General features: G+C 41.2%; 1 protein-coding gene and 1 long non-coding RNA gene across 3 annotated transcripts; one reads left to right on the top strand and one right to left on the bottom strand.

Annotated features, from left to right (window-relative positions):
* Window positions 1–5,193: 5,193 nt before the first annotated feature.
* On the top strand, window positions 5,194–7,568 carry LOC136045869 (uncharacterized). The gene is made up of 2 exons (XR_010621932.1): window positions 5,194–6,443; window positions 6,993–7,568. It is a non-coding gene; the product is annotated as an uncharacterized LOC136045869 (long non-coding RNA).
* A 391-nt stretch (window positions 7,569–7,959) lies between these two features.
* Window positions 7,960–24,957, bottom strand: RAD51C (RAD51 paralog C). Of its 2 annotated transcripts, none has more exons than XM_065732052.1 (9): window positions 24,840–24,957; window positions 23,718–23,976; window positions 23,354–23,520; window positions 22,688–22,821; window positions 19,619–19,750; window positions 17,269–17,335; window positions 13,779–13,839; window positions 11,649–11,771; window positions 7,960–8,257 (listed from the first exon to the last, which is right to left on the bottom strand). In XM_065732052.1, exons 1-9 carry the CDS (start codon window positions 24,955–24,957, stop codon window positions 8,179–8,181), a joined length of 1,140 nt encoding a protein of 379 aa, XP_065588124.1. In that variant the 3' UTR covers window positions 7,960–8,178. The 2 variants fall into 2 exon arrangements, with proteins under 2 accessions (XP_065588124.1, XP_065588123.1); XM_065732051.1 differs by having other exon boundaries at window positions 7,960–8,237; window positions 11,711–11,771.
* Between the last annotated feature and the right edge of the window lie 232 nt (window positions 24,958–25,189).

The raw sequence follows: 25,189 nt of genomic DNA, 5'->3' as shown, positions 1-25,189 counted from the left end.
CCCGCCTCAGGATTTCCCTACTCTCATCGTTTCCGAAGCCGTCTCCCTCGGGGGGTGGCGGGGGAGGGGGAGCGCGGGTCCCCTCGGGGCCACCTTCTGGAAAGGGGCTGTGCGAGGGGTTGGGATGGGGAGTGCGGAGAGCTCCGCGATCTTGGGAGCGTGTAAAAGCCACGAGAGCTGAGACTGTGGCTGTCGCGGTTGGTCTCAGTCTCCCGCCGCCAAAAGCTCTTCAGGCGGCGGCACATCTCCCCACACCATCCGTCCCCCTGAGCGCGTCTGCCGCTGTCCCCGTGAACGCGTTTTCGGTGTGACGTGGTTTAAGGATGCCAGGTGGATGTGAGGGGTACAAATGGTTGCAGCTCTTTCCGAAGAGGCAGCCCGTGGCTGCGGCTGATGACATCATTGCTTTTTCTTCTTCCTTTTTTCTTTAGGTTTGTCCTGCGTCATCCGTGAGTCACAGCCCTCGGGAGGATGTGTTGCGGTGCAAGTATGGGAGATAACAGTTGTAAGTTCGTTAGTAGGTGTTTTTTCGGTAGTAATTCAGACAGTTGGACTCCCCGAGAAGCTGTGATCTAAATAATCTTCAAGGATTATGGTTTTAATTCTAAAAAGTCTGATTGCAATTTCCTAGGAAGCGCAAGCAGCGTCAACGAGATGTATGATTATCTTCGTGTTGTATGACAAAAAGCAACTAAGCTCTCCAAGAAAAGATTTTAAAAGCATTTAAGGTAGTCTTTTATTTATTTAGTGCTAGTTGCATATTACTGAATTGTTTAAAGCCCAAGAGTATCTGAGAGTAATGCCTACTCTGCTTCATGTTGAAATGTTAGTTACCAGATGTCCTTGATTCCTATTGGCAGTCCCATGTGCTTTTTGTCGTTTGTCTGATTGCAAAGGACGCTAATTAAAATGAAATAAGAGTAGAACTTTGTACTCAGGACACTTTGTCGAGTTCTGGCACTGCGCTTATGTTAGCATTGTTTTGTTTCGACATTAACTAAGGAACTTATGGCCCTAAGCCATGCTGACATTTGGTTCTGGGAGGGAAGGTGAAAAAAACCATTCTTATTAACCTGGAATGTGGAACATATGGTAACTGTGGGTGGTGGGACTAAGTTAGGCAGCCAGGAACCTGCTCTCGCTTCACTGTGCAGAGACAGCAGGGTGGGCAATTGCCACAGAAGGTAGCCACAGTGCTCCTTGCTTCTGTCCAGAAAAGGAAGCTCTAAATGCAATGTATTATCAAGTAAAGCTCTAATCTGTGAGAGGTGCATTTGGTGCTATTTCAAAATGCTTACGGTGTTTAGTAACTCTGGAAGCTAAAATTAGAATGCCTGCCTGCGCTCTGGGTTGCTGGCTAGCAGCAGTATGAATGGTTCCTATGTGCTTAGGTCAGGTGAATGGAATAAACTCACGATTCATAAAGTTTTGAGGCTGAAATCATTGGTTTACAACTTAATGCCGAAAGAGGATAAGGCTTGCACCCAGCCTGAGAAGGAAATGCAGGTGTTTGTATCCTGTTTTGGCTTCATCATGTTGTGTTTTAAGGTTTTACAGTCCTGTGTTAGAAAAAAAAAATTAAAAAAGTTTAGTTTTAGTCTTGAAAATGCATCTTCCTCTTTCTCATTTTACTGATGAGAAATTAACAGAATTTATGCAGGCCTCAGGAAGGTGACCTGAACAGTATGAAGGCAAGGAGAAGTGCTTTCTAATTTTTTGTTACCTTTAGAAGTAATTCTGCACTAACAAATAGAAAAAAAAAAGTTGGCCTGTTTAAGAAGAATTTGACAATAATATACCTATGTTACATGTTCTGATACTATACAAAGGAGTATAATGGGAAAACCTAATGGTGAATAAATTGCAGTCAAAGGTGATCTCTTAAAAAATGCAGGGCTTTTGCAGTAAACCAGAGGTAATTTTAGAAGCTATATTCTGTCTTCCTGGTCAGATGAAACCATCAGAAATGCACGTATTTCAAAGCCTTTGACTGCTCTCATTTTGAAGGCAGTTAGTACTGTTGAATCTCCTGCGGTGTTGCATATGGGATAATATATGAAATTACATTTGTAATATACTGTTGAAAGAGCTTAAATTTCTCTGTATTCATACGATCAATAGCTGTCGCCTTGTGGATGTGAATAGAAGTCTGCATTCTTTTTATAGCTCTTAAAACTCAATGTTGTTATTGTTCAACTTCACTAAAAATAATTTCAATTGTTTATGAGTAAAAATGGTGGGAATTTTGAAGGAATACAGTGAGAATTTTGAAGGAGTACAGTGAGGAGGCTCTCGTTAACAGTCTTCATCAAGCTCCAATTTGTTTTCTTAGCTTCAGCCTTTCCTCCTTTGCAGTTTGAAAAAGCACAGTACCTTCAGTTACCACAATTGCACTGGAACCTTCACCATAATAGTTATTTTATTCAGATGTTCCTATGAACCACAATCTCTCCCTCTCATGGATTTTGAGTCAGCTTTTAAAGTTTATTATTCACTGACTATTTTGAAATAGCCAGGACTTCAGGCCTGAATCCCACTTCCAGCTATCATGGAAATTTCCAGCCCTGTTCTAAAGGAAAATTCCATGTCAGTATTCCACTTGCTTAGGAAAGGAGTTCCTTTGAATAGCAATATTGAGAAATAGGATATTAGTCTGTGCCTATTTAGTTAGATTTGGAAATGTGTTGGAGAAAAATATGCGGAAGAAGGAACAAATGAAAAGCTGGGTCCTTCCAAGTGATAGAATGTGTCTGGAACACTCAAAGCAGACATAGCAAGATATAGCACAACATACCTTGTTTCCCATTAACAAAGGTCATTTGTTACATCATAGAATCTTTGCTTGACTGATTGAAGTGTGCTGTAGATCAGTGCCCATGAATTTACCTCAGCAAAACACAGCTGACCACGTAACACTTAATAACGTGGTCTGGATCTTGTCAAATCACGAGATCATCTTGCAGGCAGGAGCACAGCAGAGTCCAATAACTTGGTAAGGCTGATCCACTTCAGCTATCAGTCACTCTTCATCACCATAATTTCCCTTTACTGCTAAAAGGAGCTGAAGGGCACAGACCTCCTTGATATCAGCAAACAACAGACTTTACTGACGTTGCTTCTGTGCCAGGCTCTTCCCCTATACTTTCCATTTTTGTAGCATATTTCATCCTCAGCTGACATCCAACAGTACCATACTGTGTGAATATAGCACTACTGGAATTTCTAAGCCTGGAGCTCACTTTTGTTCAGCGAAGGCAATAAAAAGACTGTATGCCACTTAAATCACATTTACACTCTGTTCTATGGGTTTCACAGTGTGTGCGTATTCTGCCCTTTCAGGATAGAGGTGAAGTTCATCCTGAAATGAAAACAAAGTTTAAGCCAGGCTCGTTAAGGTGCCTAGGGGGATTTAAGACTTGCTTTAAATGACTTATCGACATCTTACTGTAGATTCAATTCTTGATTCTGTAATATCCTTCTCCAGTCACAAGACTTTAAATTTTACAGTCACTTAGAAATGCCTATTAAAAAAGGGAAAGAAGAAAAAAATATCCCTGACTCACGTGAGTACCATCAGCTGATCACTACTGTGGCCATGCTCCAGCTATAATACGAGTGCTATAAAAATACAGTTAAAAAACTGTAGGATTCACATACTTTAAAATAGCTATGCTGATTTCTTTTGAACAACCTCAAATAATACGCTTCAGTCATAGGAGTTTGGGTTAATTATACATAAGGGATGAATGAATGATTTTAAAGAGAGACATTTATGTAATGTCTCCCATAACATTTATAGTCAAATGCACACTAAGCCTGTATAGTGAAGAAAGGTGTGACAAATAACGTTGCCATCTCCTGCTGACTATCACTCACTGTATAGGCATCATTTCTATGCTAAGGAGAAAACTTGTTCTTCAGCCCAAAACATTTTATTTTAGCAACATATATAATTAAAAGTGAATCACTGAGGAAATCAGTCTAACTGTTGTAACTGTGTTGCTAGAAGTGCAGTAGCTCACACTAAATAAATTAGAGTATTAGAAGTATACAAGTTGTAAATTTAGAAGTCCAAAATGATGTGATGTGGGATACCAAGCTGAGCATGTATTCAAACAATGTGCCTGGAGTCTGTGAATAAAAACCACCCACACCGTTAGAACCATTGACTGTGGGCCATGGAGTTTCTGCTTTGCATTCCTACATACATTGATATTTTATATTTTAAACATCATCCCTTCTCCTTGTTTGAAAATGAAGTCTATTTTTTTTTATCCCAATGTTTCTCAAGCTCCATTTAATTCAGTGGCAAGAATTTTTAATTAAATTAACTTTACCAGCTATAATTCTTGAAGTGTGACTTCAATAAAATATGTTTTTCTATGCATCATTTTGGCATATAATCTAACTTTATACTGCTTATGTAGTGATTGAGCTATTGCTTTTAATACCATTTATTATTTCTGTAGATTGTTACAGCTGTGTAGAGCTTATTAGCTCTAATAAATAGATTGGGCGTACTGTACAAATACTCCTTGCTGGTAGGGAGCAAGATGGTAGCTCACAATTTAACAGTGTGTGCATTTGTGGGTGAAATTCAGAAATGGGAAGCGGGCCAGTTCCTGGTGATTTCATTTTTCAGTATAGAGCATCAATGCGGAAATCTCTCACTTGCTAAGGGATGCCAACTTTCCTGACCCTAATGGTCCAAAATCACTCTATGGCTGGGAGCCACAAGACACTGAGTACGTGGCTTTGGGAGCCAGGGAGAGGGGGAAGCCCAGGAGCAGGTAGCAGCTGGCACTGGTTCCCAGTCACAGGGAGGACTGGTGCAGAGGAGGCCTGGGCAGCCTGCTTGGCAGCCCTGTGACACTGCCAAACTCAGCTGCCAGTGGCTCACATTCCCCTCCCGTGGGGTGGTGCCTGGAATGGTTGGGAATCACAGGTTAACTCTAGTTCTAGTACTGTGAAGTACTATTTCTCTTACGTATTCTATTGTAATTTTTGTATTGCTGCAACTAAGAGCTCTATTTAGTTTCCCTCTAGGTACTCTGTCGTAGGGCAAGAAACCATAAGTTGAAGATATTTTGTATAAAATGAATATATGTTAAAACATTATAATATAACTCAATGTAACTTTCTAAACAATTAGGATCCTGGGCATGAGAGTCACCTCTGAGAAGCTGGAACAGTTACTTGTCCTTCCAGCTGATACATCTTTTCTTGTTCAAGAAAAGGGTGGAGATAGAAAAGTGAGCAGTACAGATCCTACCTTTGTCATTAATCCATGAAATGTCTTCAAATAATCTCATTCTAAATTTAAGCCTCACCCAAAATGACCAAAGGAGCAGTGACTGAAATTCAGCAGAAAAATAATGTTTCCCTCTGTGCGTGACATTCGGATTAGCAGCTGAGCATCCATCCCCATTAGTCAACCAGTTTGTAACTGACCTCGATGCAAGGCTGTTTGGCTGCATGACTTCAACCTTGGCTACATCTTATCTTCCATTAAGCTCTTTCCCCTCCAGGTTTTCTTAATATTATTCTACATGGAAGTTGGTTGGATTCTCAGTGTCTCGTAATGGAAAAGGCACAGAACACACGAAGTCAGGAAGAAACAAATTATTTTCTGTATCCAAACTGAAGAGTTTCAGAGTAGGATTCTGAGCTCCAGAAGTATATCCTAACCACAATGTTTTCTTGTTGCCAGGCCTTGTGGTACATACTGCATTCTTGTTGTGGTGACAGAGTAAGTTCCTACGCCACAAGTAAATGTCAGCGCTACGAAACTGAGCAACATTAAACTCAGCATGACAGTTAAAGCTGCTGCCTTTCAGAAGAGTGGAACTTCAGAAACAAACCGAACGACCTATTTTAGTTTTGATTCAGTGCCATGAAGTAGCTAGCTAGGATCTTACTTCTTGTGCAGTCATAAAATTCTCTTCTGCCACTCGCTATTATGCTGTGATGCTCTGAAACGCAGAATTCCAGGCACATGTAAGAAAATACCAACTTGAAATGGAACATTTATTGGTAAGGCAACGGTCAGATTATTTCTTTGTACACAACTCTAAGCCTGGAACAGCTTCCTTCCTTCTCTCCAGCGATGAGAACAAAATCTGGCTCATTTAATCTAATTTTGTCTCCTCTGGCAGATCCTTCTCTCTAGTTCTGGTCTGCAGAGCTGATTTTTATTATAACTTCAATTAAAGTAAATATATAAATAAATCTCAGTATTGACAGCTTGCAGTGTTTCTTCAGGGTGTTTTGTAACTCCCTCTTAACCAATAACTGCTACTTTTTTATTTTTATTTATTTATTTTATAATGTCATCTGGAGGACTGGAAGATCGAACACTTGCTCGGACAAAGCGATCTGCCTTGGATCAGCATTCAGCTGGGGCTTCTGGATGCTGCTCTACTACAAACAAAATGAAAAGAACAGTCAGGTGAAATGAACAGTGTATTGGATACGTCCTCACACATGTAAGGATGTGCTGAGGATATTAAATCAGAACAATAAGCTGACAGAAATGGATTTTTTCATAAATACCAAAGATGAGGCAGCAGCCATCACTAGTAGCCAGCAGAGCTCCTTCAGTATCGCTACGCTGTTCGTAGTGCATGGTTTTCCTTGTGGCTGCGTTGGGATGTGCACTGTGCTAGCTCCCCCTCCTCCTGTGCTGCAATACGTAGGAAGCTATTATTCCCAAATGGAGCATTTGCTTGCTGACATCACATGCAGTAGGACCCTTTTGTTTGCCTGTGTCTCCTGCATTGAAATGTTTGCCTGAGTCACGCATCCCGCTGTCTTTCTTCCTCTCTGTCATGCTTGCTTGACAGCTTCTCCCTGACTCATGGTTTTAAAATTTTGATACAGCCCAGTTTGCTGTATGACAACTGCCTACTTTTCCTTTTAATATTTTATTATGTAAATTATATCTTAATACTATAAAGATCCAAAATCACTGTCACTTTTTTTTTTTATTGCAGCTTTTTAAATTAAGAGAGCTTTTGTGACTCAGATTCAGCACTGAATTTTTTTTCAAGGCAAAGTCAGTTTAGCATTACTAAATTAAAAATTAAAGACAGTGACTCCCACTACTTGAATTTTCCATTTACTCTTTCTGGCTGAGTTTCCTCAGCTATAACATTATCAAACTGTGCCAGAAAGGGGGGTCAGATGCATGCATGTGTACAAACACTTCTCACAACTGAAGAAATTACCACGTTGCACTGCAGTCCCTTTCTTCTCCTCTAATAATCTTATTGATTTGTTTTCTGTTAATAGAAAAGGACAAATCCCTCCTGTACTTTCAGTGGATAATCATTCAGTTCAGATCCTGAAGCTGCTAATACACTGCTGGTGTCTAAGAAACTCAGGTCTGTTAAATGAGAACCACAAAGCACATTCCAATTACAGAATTTTCATTCTGAATGTTTTGGTTCAAGGAGAGCATGGAAAGCTAGTGGCTCAACAGCAGTTTGGCTCAAGCTTTAGTAATGACAGAACATTCTCACTTACCAAAATAGAAACAGAAAATTGCATTAAATCTTTTGTCCTTTAAATGTAGCCTTTTTGTCTCTATTGTTACCAACACAAGATAAATGAGAAGTTCAAAACAGTGCTTGACTGCCCTTGATCAAGGACTTAGCAGCAGGTAAGGGCTAACGCCCCAATCTGGCATAGCATTAAAGGATGCATTTATCTTAGAGCATCTCTCAGCACCTCCACAGCTTTCTGCCCTGGTTTGAAGCACCTGAGCAGATTGCTGCACGAAACCTTGTTAAAATTGAGATGCACACAAAAACAGATGAGTGATCAAGAACTGTGTCATTAAACATGCTGCACTAGATGCTCACATTTCCTTTTTCTTTTTAACCCGAAGTAGTTGTATTCTTCATCTCAAGAAAGCTGAAGCCTCATTATATAAAATAGGTTTTATTACAAAAGTAAAATTATGCCATACACAGATAATTTTTCTGACACACAAAAAATCATATTCTAGTTTTAACAATAAAATAAAGCCCAGAGTAGGAATCCCAACCAGCTCTCTGGCTGCCTCTGGCTGCGTGTTCTCTATGTGCTTGTTCTCCTGCAGCACAGCTTTTTGTAACAGTTCTTTTGAACCACTATTATTTTTCCTCTTCTCTCCGTGGCCGTTTGCGAGGGTTCATTTCAGTACCTTCTGCATTTTGGGTGACGGGTGGAGGCTGCACGTCTCGGAAGCCCTGAGGCTGTAATATATAAGTAAAATCTTGTGATACCACTTATCTATAAGATACAGAACATGAGTAACTCCAGTTCCCGGAAGATCAGAATAAGGCACGATGCTATCATTTATTTTAGATGAGTGGACACAGAATGCCTCGAGATGAGGTTAAGCTCAGAACTGAAAGGCTTCCAACACGTGGCAACTAGTTATTGTGTCTCCTTGTTTTTTCAAAGATACTTTCCTTTCACCAACGAAGCTACCATTTGCATTTTACTCTAATAACCCTCTGACTACACAGCGGTGCTTCTCTGCAAATTAACTTATGCTGCCTACTGAAATAAATTAAAAGCCAACTGCTTCAGCCCCGATTCAAGTCAAACTCCTGCAGAAGCGAGAAGATGATCACTGGATTAAATGCCTCAGCCACTTCCAGAAACAACACTGAAAATTTTCCTTTCATGCATCTACTTAACGAACTGAAAACATTGAGGAGACATTGTAAGAGACCTGAGTTGGCCTTTGCAATCAGCAGAGACAGTCCCAGCACAGTGATTTATGGGACACAATGGGCTGAGTACCTTCAACTGCCAAAACCTAAATGTAGAACTGAAAACTAGATGCTGCTACATAGTAGAGAGCTTAAGGTGATCTATTTTGCTTAGTACCATTGGTATTTTGTTACATTATCTCACAATTGATGATCTTACAAGATGGAGGATCTGAAAAAGCAGTTAAATGTCATCAACTATTACATAACATTGGGATGTTATGTGAAGCCTTCAACTGCTTTATCTCCAAATGCTGTGTAGGGAGCACTGCTGACAGCTCAGTGAAGGACTCGTTATAGCACAGACTTAAGAGAGGAAAAAGCGTTCATCAGAAAAAGAAATTTCTTTGAGGATCCCAAGTGCTCAGGTTGAGACAACGAGGGGATGAGCACACCTCAGGAAGGCAAACACTTCAGGTTAGTACAGCGTGAAGAATCAGGGAGAACTGCTATCAGATGTGTGACTTTTCAAAATGCCAGTATGTCCTGCTCCAGGATGAATCCAAGATAAAACCAATCAAAATGTTTTGCTTGTTTCTCATCTCTGTATTTCTATTTCTAAATGCCTCACCTCATGTAGCCTGCTATGTTTTTAAAGGAACAAACAGCAAGAGGTGCCACAAGGGCAGAGCTTGTGCAGTCCCTCTGCTATTTTAAGCAACTCAAGTGTTATTCTAAATAGCATAATGGGGAATCTTCAAGTTTAGTGTTTCACTGCTGCTTGCATCTAATCTCTGCTGTTTCCCTTAGGCACAAAAGTGGATCAAAGCCAAGAATCCACTTAATCTAGCATACTAGACTCTCAGGAAAGCATTCCAGTGGTTATGAAGGCCAGAACATGATGAAGTAGGTTGCTTAGTATGGACACTTTGCATATAGTTAAAGGCTGTTTACACTAGATAGAGCCTCTCTCCAGTGAGAAAGAAAACAAGAATTCTGTAGGAATATGCAAGGTTTGTTAGTGGTTTTATATGGAAAAAACACAGCTAACTGAACTAAGGCTTAAAAGGCTCACTTGGAGCTGCACAGCTCTGATCATCTTGGGTTGTTCTTTTGTGTCTCCTGGCACCTACAGACTGCATCAAAACTGATGTCTTTGTTACTTTAAAGACATTCTCATTGTTAGTCTGACAGACCCTCCAAAATTCAGGGAAATACGAACAATTCTTACTCAGAATACAAGTTCTGGGTCCCTATCTTTCATGCCCAAATAATCAGGTCACATTGCCTGGGAAATTTAGATGAATCAGATGAGCCATTTACTCCCTTGTGCTTAAATCAATTTACATTTCTATACTCTGCACTTAAGAATGAATCCTTATCAGCCTATGAAAGAATTATTACTTCATTTGATAGGTGTTCCACAGCTTCCACACTTGCTCAGTCTGGTGGGCGACTTACCAACGTGCTGGCAAGGAAGCAGCAAGAAAAGAACTGGAGCTTCAGACCCTAAGTCACATACTTCTCCATCAGCATACAAGCACTGATCAACCAGTTTGTCAGAGGTACCGAGCCATCTGATTTGCACTGAATTTAACAGCAGTTAGAAGCCGAAGCATCTTGGATGCTTCTTTTTTTCAAATTGTCTGCTAGTTATACACAGATGTCCTAAATCATACTTGGAAGCACTGAACACATATTTACATCTTTGTTTAACTACTGAGATGAGAATGAGAAATGGTAACAGCAAACAATTACTATCAGACCTGACTTTCATGACAGAAACAGGAATAATACATTTTTTTACTTAAAGAAACATTTGCTGAAACAGCTCAACAGGATTAAAGGAAAAAACACAGGGATAACCTGAGGTTGTAACTAATCTTTGATTAGGATACACTCTCAACTGCATGACTGTGTGCATTCACATGGATAAAGGCAGCATAGCTGTTTTATACTACATATAAAGCTGAAATGGCATTTGAACTAAGAGAATCCATCTGTTTGGCAGCTGCACAGCTGCATCACATGAGCTGAGCAACCTTGGGACGTGGTCCCATTTTCCTGTCCAGTCTTTACAAAACTGATATATATATATATATATATATATATATATATAAAAATAAATAGTGAATGCATTTAGAAACAGAAAGAAAAAAACAACTTGATTTCTGCTCAATAGTTTGAGGACCTCATTTTAGGGCAGCATTAAGATCTGCAGGAAATGCTATGGCAACGTGTTTCCATGAGGACACACAGCAAATAGTTATGGCATGTACCTATGTATCTGTCATTTGAAGTGGTAAGAGCTGAGTGCTTCTTTTTTAACCTATTAACAACTTAAACAATATATACTCTCAATATATATCTAAGCACTCAACAAAAGAAAACAATCACAGGATTTACCTAGGGCTGAATAAGGACTCCAGCTGGAATCTCATCATGTAACAACAACAGAAGAAAAAATATCTACTTCTGTCTATATTGTCTGGACATAGGGACACCAGCAGGACAGAGCTATGAAAGAAAGACAGAAGTACAAACTATGTTACATCAGACAGTGTACTTAGAGCAGAGATCTGGAAGTCTCTAGAAAACCATGAATTATTCTAGTCACCCTTGTCCTAAAAATGACAAATTGGAACAGATGCAGCAAAGAGCCACTAGGGAAACAAACAATGAGAGAAAGCAGCTTGGCTTCCACAGTCTTCCAACGGGAAGGCTCAGAGTGCAAGATTCTCTTCTGTAATGGCACTTAGGCCAGGAGTTAACACGAAGGGCAGATAAACTATGCAAGCACTAGGACAAGCAGAAATGGGCACAGGTTGCATGTAAATTTGATCTTTAACCTGGAGATACCTGGGTATTACTGGCTACCTTCAGAAGGAAGCTGAAAGGCAACATGAAGAAAGCAAACAGCATTCTCAGGTTTGCCTGTGCCTGAACATTTCTTTACTTCCGAGACCTTGTTCCCATCTCTGTACCTCCATCCCAAAAGAAATACTAACTGTAATGTTATATGGTATGGTTGACTCCTTCTGACTCGGTGATTTGTATAGTGTTGCCAGCCTGGTTTAAAAAAAAAACAAACAGAAAAAGGTAATTATTGTCTGTGAATATAATAATAAAAAATCATAAATAACAAAAAAACCAGACCCAAGTCTTCCCACAGTCATGTGATAAGTGACCAGTGGAATTTCTGTGTGTATTTTCATATAGGTCATATAAACTCCAAATGCCAAAATCCCATCCCTGTGCAACTTGTTAGTAGGGCTGAATTGTATCTGAGCTGACAAAGAGCAGTTAATTAGCCTTGTTTCATTACAGTAATTCCTCACATTCTTGGAACAATATTAATTCTGAATTAATTTCAAATGCCACTTTTTAAAAATGCAAACAAAAAATGGTTTTAAGCACAATCCTACTGCTCCATAAAGCAGTCATTTTTTTTGCTTGGCTCTCAATGCTGGGAGAAAACCTCCAGAATTCAGAAACTTCCAGGGATTTTTTCCCTGGGTGTTTCCCAAGCCTATCAATACAACCTAGTGGATGAAGAACAAGAACAAAATGTTCTATTTCTAAGCCTGACCTTGCCAGCTACGTACAGCGTAACCTGGAGCAAACAGCTTTTCTTGAATTTCTTCTCTAACACTTCCTTCATTTTGTGCATTTAGAGTCTAAGCAATGCATCTTGACTTGAGCTTATGCAGCACATAGCCCAACAGGTACATGCAAGATACAAAGAGAAGACTGCAAAACCTCAATAGCAAGGGATTTTTCAAGCAGTTCTAAGGCTGCTAGTTTGCACTATGCCCACCTGCACAAAGCTGCACCAATGCAAAGCCAGTACAGAAAGTGTTCTCTCTGTACCAGGACAGCCTGCCAAGGATCCTGTTAATTATTTTTGTTTTTTTTCCCTTTTTTCCCCTCCCTGAGGTGCCATTCTATTAGAGAGCACGTAATTACAGCCTGAGGAACACTGCCACTTCATATTAGCTATGCAGGGAATTCCTCAGAAAATCTAAGTGCTGGGCTGTACTTCACAAAATAACCTAAATCCGAAGCTGCAGAAGCCATTCTTTCACAAGCACTCAGCTGGAGCTCTGCTGCATAACTCCGACTCAAAAGGATCTTTCCTCACAGCACCAAGAACCCTTGTAATTAAGCTCTGACATTTCCAGTAGCAAAGAGAAAGAAAGACATGGGTATCATATTTAGTCAAAGTGCAGTAAAAAAAAAAGACAAATGGAATCTCAAATGGTCACCTTTGCACCTCAGTAACCTAATATAAAAACAAGAGCCACAGTGGATCATCAGGTCCAAGCAGAATCCAGCTACTTCTGCTTTTTACAGACATACAATTGTCATCCAAATTGCTATGCTTCTGCAAGCCCTGCTCTGTATTAGCTGCATATTTACAGCAGTAACTAAAACATGTCTGCCTGTCTTTGGCCTTGTTTCCAGAACATATACCTCCAAAATTAATAGCAGTGTTGCAGAAAGGAAAAAAAAAAAGCTCTTCACTTCTGATATACAAAATTAACTTTTGTTCATTCCATAATCATCGTGTTGATGCAATTTCTCCCTTATAAAGACTTAACTAATCAGCGTTGATTTAATTCAGAACTAAACAGCCAGCTGTAATCATTCTGCATTGCCTTCACACTTGGAATTCTTAGAATTTAAAAAACAACATTCCACAAGAAAGTGCCACTGCACTTCAAGTTTAACAAGCAAAGCCATGCACCACAACATTCCAGCAGCATTTCTATTCACTGTTTGCAGAAGATTAAGAAATCCAGTGAAGGCTTCTCAAGTCCCAGGTTGCACTGTTGTGGCACAACACAGCAGCAACTAACAGCACCAAAAAGGAAAAGCAGAACAGTTCAGCCCACACGGGCTTATCTTGAATGAAATCACTTTTCTTTACCTTCCCCAGCCTGGGTCATGGAAGACAGAGGACATAAGTCAGATTTAAAACCCTGCTTGGCCTTTAGAGCCCATGTGAAAAAGATTCTCCAATGTCACACTTGTCAGTCCTACTGTGTACCTTTACTGGCCTGTATTTTCACTCACCTCTGAGTGTTGTCCCAGTGAAAGATTACACGCACAGTAGCAGCGTGTCCCCAGCTCTCTCCTGCATAACAGAAATGACAGGCCCTTTTATTCATCTCCTTTAGAAGACAGCAGCTTCATAAATTGAACCGAAATTAGACCAGTCTTCAAAGGAAGGCAGCACCAGAAAACCACGATTAAACACACGTATCTTTCTTTGCAGTAACAACTCCCACGTTTTTCATACATACAAGGATTTCACATTTAGTTCATCAAATAGACAACGAATAACCTTTGTGTTTTATAGAAAGCTTGGTGCAATACCTCTGTATCCTAATAAAGGACAGGTACACGACAAATCCAGAAAACAGAGGCACTGTGATGAAAAGATTTTTCTTATTACTGTTAAGAAGTCTAGTTAGTATGTCTAAACCCTACTTCAAAATTGTGGTATTCTGTCTCTCAATCATAATTATGAGCAAACATTACTCCCTTTGGGATACACGCTCTGGGAGAAAGTCAATGATTATTAAAGTATTAAGAGCCCCTGAAGCAGTCTTCCACTTCTGACAGAAGAACACAAACACACACAGCCATAAGTGAAGGGAAAAAAGAAGGAAGTTTGGAATGTTACTGTATTTCATGGGAAATGGTCCTACTGTTTCACCTGGCAAGCTCAGACAATTTACAAACAGATTTACTGGGTGTTTTTCCTGTTTATCCCGTGAGACATTCAGCAGTCTGAAGATGGATTAGATTTTAAAAGAGTCATTTGGGTTAAGTGCTGCAAGCCTGCACACAGCTCTAACTTCTGAATCACTTATTTGTTGGACGTCCATCATGTCAACAGGCCAACATGCCCTGTGTGCTCTGGTATTCATTACAGCTTGGAGAAGAAAAAACATGATTCAATGATAGGGAAGACCTAGACCCTCGAGGCATCTTGCCAGACTCTTTCCTATTATACTGAAATTGAGATTAGAGATTTTGGTTATCAGATACAGTTCTGAGTCAGAGATCAAAACACATTTTACAATGGGTATAAATTCCACACCAGCATGTTTCCAATGATACTGAATATGAGAGAAAAATGCTACTGTAAAATGAGACATTTCTGAGTTAAAACTGTTTGCAGATTAATATTTGACCTCTTTTCTAAATATATCAAGTAGAAATGTCTTGGAACAGCCAGCTTAGCTATCTCTAGTGAGAAAGAGAGCTGTCCTTCCATAAAGCTCTTCACTTAATACCTTGCAGCATCTGTGCTTTTTTTCCCCATCATAATTAAGAACCTCCCTTCTGCTAGGAAGATGAGTAAGAGTTTAGAGATTAATGTTCTCATTAAATCTTAGAAATTTCTAAGGCTTACCAGTCAATGAAGAAAAAAAAATACGTAAGGGAGGCAATAGGATTGGTTTTACTCGGGGTTTTGCTCCTGACTCATCCCTCAACAGCTTCTTTGGCTTCAACCAACCATAGACAAGTTCAAGGTTCATCAGCCTTTACAATGAGGCTTCTGAAACAGCTTCCCTTCAGAGTGGGTCATAAAAACCATCTTGTAATCCATCAGCTCAGTGCTTGCACCCATGTCTTTGGAGTAAATTCACATCCAACTGAAAACAGGTTTGGACCACTCCGAAGTGCTCAAGCTGAGATACTGCTGTTTAGGATGAGCAGAATACCTCCTCACTGGAAACTTTACCAGCAGCTACAAACCCTCAATTGTGCAAGAATATATCCTATTTAGTTTAGCTGTACCATGTGGTTATGCATGCTCTGGTGAGAGTCACTATCAGTTTATGGTCAATAGGAAGTTATGTCAAATTACATGTTCATAAAAATAAAAACCTGCACCAAACAATACCTGATGTCTTTGAGTTATAGCCTACTCTGAATCCTTCCACACTCCATACTGTCCCTATGATTTAAACACAACAGATCTCAAGCACTGCTGGTTACTTAAAAAAAAAAATCTATTACCTTTAATTCAGTTTATAGCCAGAAAGGCTGACAAAAATAACTAATACTTCAGAGAGCAAGAGGCAAAAATGACAAAAAGGGTCAGGTATTGAAAGCTGGTTCTTTATCTGCATGCACAGCTCAAAATTCCACATTCTCCAAGGAGATGATCTGTATTTGTTCATCTTATCTTACATCTGTGCCAAATGGTTCAATGCCTGTACAGACACTGAGAACATCTCTGCCTTTGTTCCATCTCCTTTCTCTCCTTCCTCCCCATAACAAGGGCTTCATTACTTAGCTCACAGAAACTGAAGCAGTGGACAGATAATTTGTGTCCTTTAACTGCATCACGAAATAATGCAGTTACAACCTCTAAGAAAAAAAAGCTCAGCATTTAATGCCTTATTTGTCCATATCTCGACTTCAGAAGAGCTGTTCTATTTCACCCCCCCACCCCCCCCTCGGTGACCACAATAGAAGACTCTATATGGGGTACTCTGCTCATTACAGGGCAAAATGGGATGGTCTGTAAAAAGAGCACTTGAATTCACTATGGGCAGGCTGTAGCTGCACAGAACTTTCCTCTGTATCACAACTGCAGAGGATAATGGATAGATAGTTCCAGCTGTGCACCAAGTATGAAACACTTTTGCAAATAATAAATGGAAACATGTTCAAATGTAATGGCAAAATAAATAATTTAAGTTTCTTTGGAGAGGCAGAGGATGATTCTCAGGATAACTGCAGGGTGTTTTGAGGTGTATGACCAGTAAGGATGACACGTGTCCTTCTGTTACTAACTTATTCATCACAGTCTTCCTGGTAGAAGTTTAATGCCCCTACCTCCATCCCTACATTCTTTGTATGATCTATCACCAGCAAGTTTCATCTCAATTACCTGATCTGCCAGCAGCTTACTTGTTATTTAAACACCTGAAGCTTACCTGGCCCACTTTTAGCAGAAGTGGATTGGGAAACAATCAAATGAACATCTCAGCCAGCACAAAGGACGTGGCAGTGACCTCCAGCAGGGCTCCTTGGCTGACAGAGCTGCAGCTGGAATACCTCCACAACCTACAATCCTCAAGGGAAAGCTGCAACATATTAGCTGCAGGTCTAAAACTAGCTACTATTCTTAGTACCATGGACTTCTCTACAGAGGGTGATACTGCCTTCTTAAAGAGTACTGATACATCTAACACAGTTTACTATTAATTTCTTTTTAATGTTTAAAAGGAAAAAAATCCAGCAGCATTCTCATCCTGTTTCTGCAATCAAGTGTCATGCCACTTGAGAATATTTGTAATCCCTTTCCAAAAATCTAACTGGAACTCTAACCTGCATGCCGTGTTTGCATTTAGAATAAAATCTGATAGTTGATCATTACAACACCAACACTGATAAGCAGAGCTCCTCAGTGCAGGCAGTTCCAGGCAGGTCTAGTAGTTTCCCCATGGTTTTTGCTACAGCACAGAAATTCAGCAGGCAATTTCATTTTCTTTCTTCCAGTGCCAAAAGTGAGGAAGTCATACAAAAGCTGAACACATACCTAATGCAGGTACCAACATGGACTGGCTTTGTCCAAACCTTGTTGTCATTTGGTTTGTCAGAACAACCTAAAAGAGGAAACAAGCAAACAAACAACGGTTCCAGAAAACAAACACACTACTGGGAGGGAAGGCTGGCATTTTTCAGGAAGTTTTCACCAATCAAGTAGTTACTGGAGCAAAACTCTTGCCAATTGAAATGAAGCATTTGTGTTAACAAGAAGAAACTATAAATGTACCTCATCTTTTCCTCAGGAGCCAAAACAAAATAAGAAAGCTCTCTAAAATGGATTTTCAGTTTGCATGGAAGAAGCATTTATTTAATTCATTCAGGATTAAAGAAAAACAAAAACAACTCCCCCTAAATTTCTTCCTTCCCAAGGGACACAACTTGTACCTTCTGCTGTATTTGTACTGGATCTGTATTTAGATGCACATATCTTCTACTGGCCCTCAGAAAGGAGATAAGGGTTCAGTCGCTGTGGTTTAAGTGAACTTGATGATACTGCACAAAGCATGTATAAACCTAGTGATTAACAGAATTTCTGCACCTTGTAGTCTAAAAATGCACAAGAGAGTACAATACAAAGCAGAATGGAAGTGAACAGACAGAGCGGGGGAGTGTTTTCGCAGCACGAATCACTCGTAGGAGGTTCACAGACAGTCTAGGTTAGATCTCTGGTAGAAATGAGGGTGGGTGAGACAGAAAAGAGCCAGGAATATTAACTGCAAAGTTCATTAAAAATGAAAAATAATAATAAAAAAAAGATATCTATCCTAAGCTCCAGGGATTTTCACTGTATGATATGCTTGCGTGATTCTTCCTTGAACAGTCAGAAAAGTGCACTAAGGCAAGAGATTCCCCTGAGCACATGGGGCACGTGCCAAAACATTCATACAGCTGAAAACCCTGAGACATATATTGCACATCTGAGAAAGGTAACTCATCCTGAACAGATGAGAACCCCACCAAGGCTCCCCATCTCACTGCAGGAGAAGAGGTGGTCTGGGCATTCCAGCACAACCCACTGAGTTCAGCTTTAGAAACTAAACAGAACCTACTTCCTGCCATATCAGAGCAATCAGACTGCCCAGCTTTGCTGCCAGTCACGCAATTTCTGGTATGCCAGCTGAATTTAATTCCACATAGCTTGCAAGCAGCCTAACTCAAAAACTAACAAGAGGGTCACTGAGCTAAACCTTTTCTGAAGCTCTGTGATTGATCACTTCTTTATCAAGTGTTTATTTAACAAGTGTTTGTACTAAACCACTCACTTGTTCAATAGAAATGTTATGTTTCCCTGGAACAAAGAAGAAAAAAGGCTGCACAATGACAACCACTCCCTTTCAAGGTCACCAGGTACCCAATTTATGAGTGAAAGCACTCAAAACAGGAGGCTGTGCAAACAAAGCAGTCACGTAACATTCATCACCCTTAGTGCCCACTCCAAAAGGAGGAACCTTCATAATTCACATCACAGCAGAGAGGGGGTACACTTTCAGCAGCAAGCACAATCACTGAACCAAGGCACAATGCAGACCTGTGCTCCTTCTCTTCCTGCAGCTAATAGAGGATGCACAAGGGAAGGTTTATTTTTAGCAGTTATGAACAAAAGCCAATTGCACGAGAGAGTCGTGGGCGACAAGGAAGCAAATCACCTGGAAACAGCTACAGGAGCAAGCACCATTTTGAGACTGTGTAAGCTCTAATTCCTGAACAATGCTTTTTCTGTACTTCAAAGAGTTGTCAAAACAACTTCTGGAACAGATGCAGCTTCTGAGTGCCATCTGCTGGCTGCCTGGCTGCACCTTGCTGGGCCTCCATACAAGTGGTGCAGCAACAGTGCCCAGGAAGGAAGCAGTGGGTTTCCATGGGTGCCAAAACAGCAAACCAAACTCTAGCAGATTAATTGTTTTTCCTTCCTAAGAACAGATTATCTACCAAGACAGTTTATTTTTAAACTAACAGTAGTTGTAACTGCTAAATATTCCAATGTATTTTACTGCGTGTGCTTAGCAGGTAGAAAATTGTAAAGAAGCATTCTATTTCCTTCTAAAAGAAGACTATGTGAAACCACAAAAAAAAAAAAACGACATGAAACAAAAACACTTAAGATTCCTAGGATGGCTTTTACTTATTTTGGCAAGAACACAATTTCTCCCATCTATCCAGTTTTGCCCGTGCTTGCTATCTATACTTCCAATCAAACTGACAAACATTACATAGTAAAAGACATCCCTTCAGTTTTAATTTGCTGCCTGTAGACAATTACAGATCACACTGGAATAAATGCATAACAAAGAATTAAGCCACAGTAACTCTTTTATGATGCAACTCTGCCCCAGACCTACCGCTGATTTATGATCATTTGCTGTGATGATCAGCTGCTGTGCCAGACCATTCAGAAGCCTTGTTCGAAGTGAGAGGTCCTCAAAATCATGGCGAAAGGGAAATGCAATTCCATCAATTACCACCAGTCGGACCTAAGTATAAAGTAATATAAATATTATTTCACTCAGAACAGAGCTGCCACTTCAACTCTTTCCAGTTCCGAATCTCATTTACTTAAAGCTCACTTATCCCTGGTACAGAGTACAAAATGACAATGCTGGACTTCAGGCCTTAAAGAAAAGCTGTAGAGAAAATCAGAAGTGTACTTGCATTGACTCTCCATGAACACTATTTTATTTTACCATCTCTGTCAAAAAATCAAGCCCCAACCACAGCTAGAGGACACAGTGCTTGCAGTCACTGTTAACATCATCTGATTCTACGGGTCCTGTCCATTTTAGAAACATGCATTTTAACAGATGCCTTAAGATATTCCAGATGCCATATGCAACGGAGCTGAGTATCTGCCTTGCCTGGAGATGTTTGCTTTGCTGAATTATTTCTTTTGTAGTAATCGTTAGTTGAAGGCAGAATAAAATGCTGCTGCAGGCTCATCACACTCAAGTGAGCTGGGAATAGGATAAATTCCAGCATCAAAGACAGGAGAATGCTTGATGATGCTGGAATGGGCTCTAAAGGGGTAAAGAACAGCAATGAAATAGTTTGAAGTCTGTCCAGTTAAGGAGCATGGAAGCAAAAAGTCTTGCTTACAAGAGAGTATGCTCTCCTAAAGGACAGTCTTGCTTATAGGAGAGTATTTATTTTATTTTTTTTTCTCCTCAGTCAGAGTAGCATCTAAATGCCTTTTGCAACATCTTTGGCACCTCTAATGAACGTGGCAATGTGTAGATTAAATGTTAAATTTCTTTAGGTTTTTTTAGGTTTATCTGGGTTAATGGATATCTAAGCAGAAGCCCAAGAAAACTGTTTGCAAAACAATAGCTTGAAGTTACCTGTGTGACACACACATGGCACTGGCACAGGCTGCCCAGGGGGGTTGTGGAGTCTCCTTCTCTGGAGATATTCAAGACCCACCTGGACACCTACCTGTGTGACCTGGTGTAGGGAACTGCTTTGGCAGGGGGTTGGACTCAATGATCTCTAGAGGTCCCCTCCAACCCCTACGATTCTGTGATTCTGTGAGACACCATACAAGTATGAGTCTGGGATTTTGATTTATACTAACTTCATTTGTTGTAGCTGTTCTGATGACCCAAATTTGTCTGAAATACTGAAGGGAGATGGATTGCCTCAGTGCTCACACGTTGAGTTGTCTCTAAAATCCTGAATATCTGCAGGTTCTTGCATTAATGTACAAGACAAGTTGGAAACAAGAACATTCTGACTTTCTGTATTATTGATTTAACTTGTTACTGGAAAGAAGCTTTTTGGTGGAACATACAAGCCTGCAACAAATATCACACTGTGAAATGGCCCTGAGGCTCCAGCTGAAAAAAAAACCAAACAACAAAATAACAAACACTGAATAGTTAGAACTGAAATGTGATGTTCTGCTGTTAAATTTTTTCTCCTTTCTGCAAATTCCTTTCTACGAGCCTGTTCATCTTCCTCTTGTGTGACTTTCTGACTGGAAAACAAACATCAGTTTAACAATTAAGCGTGACTCACACTAGAAGGGAATGTTTACGTAGTTCAATTACCTGCCTATCAGATTAGTATAGCAAGGTAAAATGTAATTTAATTTACTTTCTCCTGGATGCATTTGTTACAAAATACCAAATAATACAGCCCAGTTTTGAATGCTTTAGATCTACTCGAGAAAGACAGATAACATATGCCTTTCACATATTATTGGTATTTCTCACACTAACAAGATCTCAAAGTAGTGCGTACTACCTATTGTCTCTCTCACAACTACATATCCTCTCCTTGGAGGTTTTCCAGTAGTTCCAACCTCAGCTCCAGATCTGCAGAGGGATCACACTAATTTTAATGAGATCTGGACTCCAATGAGCAATCTGTCAAATCACTTATAGCCTGTCCAAGGAATCACCAGAAGGTCGTACGGTTTTCCTGCAACCTTCAGTATTTCAGGCTCCAGGCCAAGCAGTGATAATCAGCACAGATGGCACCAAAGAACTGCAGCCCAGTGTAACTGCACTAATGAAGCCATGTACTTTCCACAAGAGCAAACACAACAGGGCACCGTTAGTAACTGGCAGAGAAAGGGAAATACCAGACTACACTAAGCAAAAGTAAGACTCCCATCTGTGCTTTCAAGATCATAACAGCTTCCAAAAATGGAAATGATATGCAAAAAACAATTTAACTAAACAGCACTGATTTGTGCTCTGCTGCAATGAGCAGTTTTGTTCCCCAGATCCTGCTAGGGAGTGATCTGCTCCACAGAGATCTGCTATGTACAATCTAAAAATCTGGAAAGGAGGTGGAGAAAATCTGCCTTGCTACAGTATTCCACTAAGAACTAGATACTGGGCAACTTTTTGGCTGTAGTCCACCCAAGAGTTAAGCTGCAGGCTTTCGTTGCTTGTAGCAACAGAAGATGTACTGGAAAGAAATCAGAGTCACTTTCTGGATGCCAAGATGTGCAGGATGCTTTCAGTTCTAAGTTATCTTATACAAGAAAAAAAACTGGCATGAGATCGTTCTGATCCCCCTGCACAGTGGCCACACACACACAGCTCAGACTCCAGTACTGCAGCTCTGTGATTATTTCTAACTTAGTGATCAAAGAAATATAACCTTTGTGGCAACACAGATCCAGTACCTCTGCCTTAAAGCTGAGATTCAGAATGATGGCAGCACTGGTAACTAAAATTAAATACTCTCAAGAGTCACTGGGACTGGAACAAAAAGCAAACAAGTAAGCAAACTTACATTTGTACTCAGGCATTCGCCAATACATTATTGCCAAGCTGATGCAAGTACCAGTTGTTACTCTTATTATATTAGAAGAGTACAACTGAAGAGATTTAATGCAAAAATGAGTGTTATCTTCAGGTAACTCCACAATAAACCTTACCTTCAAGTTCTGCAATAACTCTTACCTTTGAGTGCTCTGAAATAAAGTCTGGGAGGAGATAGACCTGAGCTAGAAGCTCTATGTAGTCACGGCAACGGAAGTAATATATGTGAGAAAGGATACTTTCAAGGGAAAAAGTCTCCAAAGCTTTTAGATGATCTGAGAATAAACAGATAAATAACCAAGTCAAAAACCTGTACTAGCATATTGCTGCCTTTATTATTCTCCCATAGCAACAATAGCAGCAAACCTACCCAGAAATTCTGCTTAGAGAAACCAGTGGAGGTAAAGAGTGTGGGAAACATATCTTCCATCTGGTCTGAAAGTCAGGAAGTTAGCGAGCAGATGCTCTCTCAGCATTTGCACATGGATACACTGGAGCCTCCAAGGGAGTGCTCCGAAAATGAAAAGTTAATTTATGAAAAAGAACTCTTCCAATCACTTCCAAGCCCCAATACCACAATGAAACACCACAGAGAAAAAAAAAAGTTACTCTTCAACAAGGTCAGCTCAGTCTGCAGCACAGCTCTACAGTCACACTGACGCAGTTCTGGGTATGACACACAGAGGTGGAAGTAAAAGGTTTGGCAGCAAGAACTGCTTAAGCAAGCACTGCTGTGAAACCCTTCAACTGTAAAATTCACTCTCTGGAAACAGCCTACTAGACAGAAAGAAATGACTTGCAACATACCTTCTTCTTGATGAGCTTCAGCAATAAGCTGGCAATGCTGCACGCAGGCAGCTGCGATATCTGCTACTCTGTCTACCATAAAACTGCCTTCGGTATCAATGAACACTGCTTCCCCAGCCACACCCCCAAAGCATTCTGGGATCTGCACATCCACTGCCAACTGCATACTGTCATGGAAAACAAAGACAAAAAGATAAATAAGTATGCTACAAATCTCCCCCCTTCCTAGCTTGTTACGTTTCTGCTAAGGAACAGGGCCAGGAACAGGAAGGAATATGGCCACGATACCACGATGAATTCCACCACACTTCAACAAAGAAAAGTGATTTCTCAGCTGCACAGAAGTAACCTTAAAAAGAAATACCATAGTTGTGTCTTCCCAACACCAGGTGCTCCGCAGATCTCAGTGATTTTTGTCAGCTGCACACCACCTCCCAGAATGTTGTCCAGGGCTGAACAAAAGGTGATGATGAAGCCCTGGGCTTGCTCTTCTTCCAGAAGTTCCAGTGCTGTGCACTTTCTGGTGGTGCCAGACCCCCCAGCTGTCTTTGCTGCATCACCAGCACATTCCTGCCTGACAACCTGTAATGCTTCCAGTGCCTCTTCTTTGGAGATTCCAATTTCTACAAGAGACAAAATCATGAAAAGTTTGTTTTTATAATCAATTTATTTAGAATACAAAATACAGCTTGCTTGGCAGAGCCTGATGCTTCTGCTGCATAACACAGAATTATTAACCTCTTCAGTATGAAGTGCACACAGCTTGCCAACACGATCTGATCTGCAGAATGATGTACTGAGTTCAGCATTCAGGAGGCAACGAGCAATCCACAAATGCCAAAACGGGTGCAGACAGACACCCTTAGGATCTGGGAAAGCAATTCACCAACTCTGCACTGAGTGCACTACTGAATTAACCTCATTTGAAGCAAGTCCCTGGAGGTCAGGCTGCAGGTGGGCAGGCAGCAGCAGCACCCACAGATCACAGCGAGCAGAGGGGCAGCCCAGGGCTGAGCAAGCACACGGTATTTCAGACTTGCAACAGAGCAGCGACGGAGATACCTCAGGATTTAGTTCCTCCACTCTGAGACAAAACCCTTCCAACGTATTATCACAGAGAACCAAAGCTGAGCAGGCCGCCCCCAGAAAGGCAGTTCTCCTTATAACTTCACATTGGCTCATTCTGTTTAAAGCGTACAGCGCGGGAAGGAGGAGGAGGAGCGAGACAGAACGCTCTGCTTTACTTCTCAGCGCTCAGCCCAAGAAAGGACTGCACGGCACACACGTGAAACCAGCCAGCACTTCGCCTCCCCCTCCCTGGAGGCGCCCGAGGTGCTGCAGACGATCCCTCAGAGCTGAACCTCAGGACGCTCAGCGCGCGTTAAGCCCTGAGCGAGCGGAACCCCGCCCGGAGCCGGGCCGGCCCGCAGCGAGCCGAGGCACGGAGCGGCCTGCAGGCCGGGGAGAGCCCGCCCCGCGCTGGTACCTTTGCTCAGCCCGCAGGGGCCGGTCTCCAGCAGCTCCTGCGCTGTTTGGAAGCCGGCGCTGAGCAGGCGGGCTCGCAGTGCGGGGCTCAGCGGCAGGCTGCCCACGTCCCGCTGCATGGCGCCCGCGCGGCTCTGACGGAGCGGCGCATGCGCGACAGGAAGGGGAGGGGGACGGCGGAGGAGGCAGCGGGAGGGAAGCGTCTGCGCACGCGCGGGCTGCGGAGGCGCGAAGCGCGTGGGCACGTGACGGGCGTTGTGGCCGTTGGTGTTGTGGCCGTTGGTGTTGTGGAAACGGGCAGTGGTGGCACCGCTGACGGCTTCGCCTCCTGAAGCCTGAAGTAACTCGGAG

This window comes from Cyrtonyx montezumae, unplaced genomic scaffold (assembly GCF_038088225.1).
Source record: "Cyrtonyx montezumae isolate F1298 unplaced genomic scaffold, pur_monq_1.0 scaffold_15, whole genome shotgun sequence".
In the NCBI taxonomy this organism is placed as follows: Eukaryota; Metazoa; Chordata; class Aves; order Galliformes; family Odontophoridae; genus Cyrtonyx; species Cyrtonyx montezumae.
The sequence above is the reverse complement of the archived record's forward strand: the minus strand, read 5'-3'. Positions and strand labels throughout refer to the sequence as shown.

Excerpts from the sequence above, each read along its gene's own strand:
- RAD51C (XM_065732052.1), bottom strand. The coding sequence starts at position 24,957 with ATGCAGCGGGACGTGGGCAGCCTGCCGCTGAGCCCCGCACTGCGAGCC. Across the intron at positions 23,977-24,839 it reads CCCCTGCGGGCTGAGCAAAG|AAATTGGAATCTCCAAAGAA; the intron begins GTACCAGCGCGG and ends TGTCTCTTGTAG. Across the intron at positions 23,521-23,717 it reads GTTGGGAAGACACAACTATG|TATGCAGTTGGCAGTGGATG; the intron begins GTATTTCTTTTT and ends TTTCCATGACAG.